The sequence below is a fragment of the Haematobia irritans genome, chromosome 3, assembly GCF_050003625.1.
Source record: "Haematobia irritans isolate KBUSLIRL chromosome 3, ASM5000362v1, whole genome shotgun sequence".
Classification (NCBI taxonomy): Eukaryota; Metazoa; Arthropoda; class Insecta; order Diptera; family Muscidae; genus Haematobia; species Haematobia irritans.
This window is the reverse complement of record NC_134399.1, coordinates 93,245,121-93,251,743: the sequence shown is the minus strand read 5'-3', so window position 1 is coordinate 93,251,743 and position 6,623 is coordinate 93,245,121. Positions and strand designations below refer to the sequence as shown.

At 37.5% G+C, this 6,623-nt stretch overlaps 1 protein-coding gene across 1 annotated transcript; it reads left to right on the top strand.

Moving 5' to 3' along the window:
- Positions 1-549: 549 nt before the first annotated feature.
- On the top strand, positions 550-5,704 carry LOC142231076 (uncharacterized). The gene is made up of 3 exons (XM_075301696.1): positions 550-2,550; positions 2,606-4,775; positions 4,896-5,704. The coding sequence occupies exons 1-3, from the start codon at positions 550-552 to the stop codon at positions 5,702-5,704; spliced, it is 4,980 nt and encodes a 1,659-aa protein (XP_075157811.1).
- Positions 5,705-6,623: the final 919 nt, after the last annotated feature.

Here is a 6,623-nt window from a genome sequence, read left to right as displayed (position 1 = left end):
TGGGCAAAAGAAGTTGTACGGTGCAGTCATAGTCGCTGTTGGCAATCAAACCAAAAAATATTGCATACAGTACTTCCTATTGCTCTCATCATTTCCTATCGTTAGCACAACTCTCATTACTGGCTATAGAATTACAATAACACATCTAATATGCAAATATTCGTTGACTTTTGTATACCAACTTCACTCATAACTGTTTCAAAATGTTTTTCTATTTTTTTTTTGTCTTTTTGCCCTTGCCGCTTTGCATGAAGTATTACTGCATTCTTTCTTGTTAGTTGCGTAAGAACCTTTGAATAAATCAATTGATTCGAAAATATTTTTGTACAATTTTTTATTTGGAAAATTTTGGGAGAAGTCTGCAAAAAGGCTTGCAGATTTAAACATTGGTGACCCCGACGTGATCGCAAGGCATCACAGTCTTCTATTTAATATCAATTCGGATATTAAAACGTCATTTTTCCCAAAAACTATAACAATTTCGTTTGTGCAAAAATTACATTTTGATCATATTTCGTGGCCACAAGAATTGTTGTAAAATCGGCTAAAATGCCTGAAGGCGACAACTCATCACAAACTGAAAGGGAATCTGAGGTATCCAAATTCAAGAGAAAAGTGGAGGCTCTTCAAAAGCAATTAACTATGTTAAAACTCTCGCTAACCAATGAACGTTTGGCAGTAATGGATGCCACGGACATTTCTGTACGCCTAGATTATGTAGAGGGCCTGCATGCCACTTTCGAGAGTGCACAAGCAGCTCTTATTGCATCTGAAAGTAGTGCCTTTGATGATGATATTGGCTTTATATTTCTTACACAATTTTTCGAGGTTAAGGCAAATTTATCAAGGTGCATGGCTAATAAAAGGAATCCTCAACTTTCGTCAACGGATCGTAAATTTTCGATGGAGGAAAGTTTCTCTCAACGTAAACTTCGTTTGCCAGAACTCAAAATTCCACAATTTAATGGGTCTTATACAGATTGGCCAGGATTTTTTGCCATGTTTAAGACGGTAATTGATAATGATGGCGATTTGAGTAAAATCGAAAAATTTCAGCATCTTCGCGTAAGTGTGTGCGTTCCCGCTTTAGACACAATTTCATCTCTGGACCTTACAGAAGAGAACTACGACAAGGCTCTTGAACTTCTTAAAACCAGATTTGATAATAAATTATTAAATTTCCAGATGCATATTAGGGAGATTTTTGGTCTAAAGGTGGTTGATAAGGGATCAGCCGCAGGTCTTCGTCAGTTGAGCGATAAGCTGAATTCTCATATGAGAGCTTTACAAACGTTATGTAAACCGGAGGAGCTTGCCGACGGCTTTTTGATATATCTGGTTACTTCGAAGTTGGATGCTAATTCTCAAGCAAAATGGGAAGAAGACTTACCGGTAAACACTTTACCAAAATGGTGTTCAATGGCTTCATTTTTGGAACGGAGGTGTAGAATGCTAGAAAATTTAGAGAGCTCCATGTGTATACAAAATTCCAAACAACAGGTGAGCAAAAAATTTTATTCTTCTGGTCGTAATGCGCTTGTCACTTCAACATCCCCAACAAATTGCGCATTGTGTGACATTCAAGGTCATTTTATCACTAATTGTCCAAGCTTCGAAAAACTTCAGCCGCTGGCACGATTCAAGGAGGCCAAAAGGCTGCATTTCTGTTTAAATTGTTTAAAAAAAGGCCACATGACGAAGAAATGTAAATCACGACCATGCCAACATTGTTCATCAAAACATCACTCTCTCTTGCCATATACAGTCTTTTCTTCAGCAGATGAAATTACATCGCCATCACCGCAATCTGCGCTTGTGTCATCATCGTCTTCATGCTCCGCTCCCTCAGACACGCTATCGAGTACGAGTATATTATTGGCCACAGCAATCATTATGGTAAAGAATCGATGTGGAACTATGATGCCTTTTCGCGCAATTTTAGATTCTGCATCACAGCTGAATTTTATTACATATCGAGCTGCAAATATGCTACAGCTAAAGGTAAATAAATCTACAGTCACCATCTCTGGTATTGGGGACGGAAGTTTCGTGGCAGACAAATCGGTAAATCTATCCATCAAGTCTTGCCACGGGGATTATTCAACTTCTTTCACAGCAGTTGTCGTACCTACCATAACTGATTACCAACCCAATTTAAATTTAAACGTAAGTAGTTGGAAAATTCCCCAAAACGTAAAGCTTGCCGATCCTAACTTTTGGCAACGAGGCCGTATGGATATACTTATTGGAGCGGGCCTATTTTTTGAATTAATGTGTGTTGGACAAATTCGATTGGGCAACAGTTTGCCGGTGCTGCAAAAAACACATTTTGGATGGGTTGTTTCAGGCGGAGTTACAAATTCGTCTAAATATTCATCCCTAGCTGATGTTTCTAAATGCGACAATAATGAATGTTTGGAAAAAGTACTAAAAAGTTTCTGGAATGTAGAAAATAATTTCGAAGATATTCCCCTTATAAATCAAGAAGATGCCTTTTGTGAAAATTATTTTCAGCAAACTACTGTTCGCTTACATACGGGAGAATATTCTGTACGATTGCCAAAAAGAGAAAATCTTTGGAAAATCATATGAACATGCTTTGCAGCGTTTTAGAGGACTGGAGAAGAAATTAAACAGGCAACCAGAATTGAAAAAACAATATGTTCAATTCATGAATGAGTATTCTGCTTTAAAACATATGTCCCAAGTTCCAACACTACCTAAAAATTCTCTGGTTTATTTTCTGCCTCACCACTGTGTTTTAAAAGAGCACAGTACAACAACAAAGCTGCGAGTTGTGTTTGATGGGTCTGCAAAGACAACAACAGGAGTATCATTAAATGACGTACTCTTTGTAGGTCCCACCATTCAACAAAAATTATTCCACACATTGCTGCGTTTTCGGTTATTCAAAATAGCTCTGAGTGGGGACATTTCAAAAATGTACCGATGTGTACGAATGAGCGATCCGGATAATTATTTACAATGTATTTTGTGGAGAAGTGATCCGGCCGACGATATTAAGATTTATAAATTAGACACGGTCACTTATGGGACAAAGCCTGCGGCATTTTTGGCTATTCGGGCCATGCATCAACTTTCGTTTGATGAAGAAAAATCGCATCCATTAGGATCTCAAATAATAAGAAGAGATTTTTATGTTGACGACCTAATTTCTGGTGGCAGCTCAATAAAAGAAGTGAATGAAATTCGAAAGCAAGTGACGGAATTACTAGCAAAGGGAAATTTTAAAATTCGGAAGTGGTGTTCAAACGACCCAACAGTATTGAAAGAAATCCCGTCTTCCGATTGCGAGCAGTTCCTAAAATTTCATGATGGTACTGACATAACTAAAACGTTAGGTCTGATGTGGGATCCAAAAAGTGACAATTTTATCTTTTCATTCACTCCGATGACAGAAGCTAAAACGGTGACAAAACGAACAATTTTATCATCGATTGCCAGAATTTATGACCCCTTGGGTCTTATTGGACCTGTAATCACGAAAGCCAAAATCATCATGCAAACATTATGGAAACATGATTTAAATTGGGATGAGAGCTTGCCACAAGAGCTTCATTCATCATGGTTACATTTTTTATCTCAATTTTCCCTTCTTCATAAATTTATGTTCCCTCGATTCGTTTCAGCACTGAATTCATCTGTGCAAATCCATGCTTTTTGTGATGCCAGTCTCTCAGCATACGGGGCTTGTGTTTACGTGAGAGCAGAGTGCGAAGGAGAAATTACCACCCACTTGTTGTGTTCTAAATCCCGAGTTGCGCCACTTAAAGTGCTCACCGTGCCAAAGTTGGAGTTGTCGGCAGCTGCGCTGTTAGCAGATTTATTGGAGAGCATTTCAAAAACACTACCAACTAACATCGAATATCATTGCTGGTCGGATTCAATGGTTACGTTGTCTTGGCTACGCGAACACCCATCAAACTTTAACGTATTTGTTTCGAATCGGGTAAGTCGAATACAAAGCATAACAGAATCAATGAGATGGCACTATGTACCAACTGCCCTAAATCCATCGGACATTTTGTCAAGGGGAGCCAGTCCCGAAGAACTTTTAAAATCAAATTTATGGAAATATGGACCAGATTTTTTACGTAAAAGCCCATCTAATTGGCCCCATCAATTAAATTTTATTTCGGAATTGCCAGAGCGTCGCCGCATCGTATTGGCCACATCATCAATTGTTGATTTGTCACTAAATTGTAAATTTTACAATTCATTTTCAAAGATGCAAAGAATATTCAGTTATGTGTATCGTTTCATCAACAAAGGGTCATCCAAAAATAAAACAAACTATTATAATTCAACAATAGACGACATAAAAATGGGCACCCATCTTCTAATAAGAAATATTCAACGTATTTATTTTGCTAATGAATACAAATCGCTTTTATCAAATTCGAATGTACTACCATCAAGTAAACTATTTTCACTTGCGCCAATATTGGACTCGTTCGGCTTGATTCGTGTCGGTGGTCGACTGGAAAATTCTTTTCTTGATTTTGATGCCAGGCATCCGATAATTTTGCCTAAAAATCACCCAATAACTAAATCAATGATTTTATATTTTCATGAGAAGTGTTTGCATGCTGGACCACAGTGTCTCCTCGCAGCTATAAGACAACAGTATTGGCCACTAGGCGGACGAAAAATAGTAAGTTCTGTAATCTCCAAATGTGTCAGATGCTTTCGTCTAAAACCCAAACTTTCCGAGCATATTATGGGTAATTTGCCGCAAGATCGAGTACGAGCCAGTAAGCCATTTCACACAACGGGAATCGATTTTTGCGGTCCATTATTTTATAAAACCGATGTTCGAAATAGGCCCCCAGTAAAGACCTACATATGTATTTTTATTTGTTTTTCAACGAAAGCTTGTCATATGGAGCTTGTCCAAGATTTGTCAACTCCTGCTTTTTTAATGGCCCTGAAAAGGTTTATTTCTTTACGGGGAAAGCCTAGAAGTATTTTGTCCGACAATGCGACCAACTTTGTGGGGGCAAAAAATGAGCTCGCAGAACTAAAAGGATTATTTTTTGACCAGTCAAATATTGATATGATAAACCGACAATGCATAGACGATGGAATTGAATGGAAATTTATCCCGCCGAGATCGCCGCACTTTGGGGGCCTCTGGGAAGCGGCGGTCAAAACTGTAAAGTACCATTTCTATCGAGTTGCTGGAATATCGATATTAACATTTGATGAGATGAGGACTCTAGTATACCAGATATCAGCAATTCTTAATTCCAGACCTTTATGTCCATTGTCAGAGAATCCTAATGACCTCGAAGTTTTGACACCAGCGCATTTTTTAGTCGGCGGACCACTTGTAGCTTTCGCTGAACCTGATTTAACCGATTTAAATATAAACATATTGAACAGGTGGCAAAAAGTTTCATTCATGCAACAAACCTTTTGGAAGAAGTGGCACTCTTCGTATCTTTCTCTGTTACAAGAGAGATCTAAATGGCGAGCAACTACTACTAATTTAACTCAAGGAGATATGGTTCTAATAAAAGATGAAAACTTACCACCACTAAAGTGGCAACTTGGCCGAGTTTCAGAACTAATTCATGGAAAAGATGGTACAGCAAGAGTCGCAGTAATAAAAACCAGCACTGGTGAATGTAAACGAGCTGTAACAAAATTGGCAGTTTTACCTATTGAAAGAGAGAGTTGAAAGACTGACTCTTCCAACGGGGGGAGGATGTACGGTGCAGTCATAGTCGCTGTTGGCAATCAAACCAAAAAATATTGCATACAGTACTTCCTATTGCTCTCACCATTTCCTATCGTTAGCACAACTCTCATTACTGGCTATAGAATTACAATAACACATCTAATATGCAAATATTCGTTGACTTTTGTATACCAACTTCACTCATAACTGTATCAAAATGTTTTTCTATTTTTTTTTGTCTTTTTGCCCTTGCCGCTTTGCATGAAGTATTACTGCATTCTTTCTTGTTAGTTGCGTAAGAACCTTTGAATAAATCAATTGATTCGAAAATATTTTTGTACAATTTTTTATTTGGAAAATTTTGGGAGAAGTCTGCAAAAAGGCTTGCAGATTTAAACAGAAGTTTTTCATATAAAAATTTAAATTTTTTTAGGTTTTGGGTGGATTTTTCAATTTTTTGGGGGTGGTCACGAATTAAAGTCCTTTTCGCTCTAGGACGCATATTTAAGGAGATATGGGCAAAATAAGTTTTTCATATAAAAATTTCAATTTCTTCAGGTTTTGGGTGGATTTTTCAATTTTTTGGGGGTGGTCACGAATTAAAGTCCTTTTCGCTCTAGGACGCATATTTAAGGAGATATGGGCAAAAGAAGTTTTTCATATAAAAATTTCAATTTTTGTAGGTTTTGGGTGGATTTTTCAATTTTTTGGGGGTGGTCACGAATTAAAGTCCTTTTCGCTCTAGGACGCATATTTAAGGAGATATGGGCAAAAGAAGTTTTTCATATAAAAATTTCAATTTTTTTAGGTTTTGGGTGGATTTTTCAATTTTTTGGGGGTGGTCACGAATTAAAGTCCTTTTCGCTCTAGGACGCATATTTAAGGAGATATGGGCAAAAGAAGTTTTTCATATAAAAAT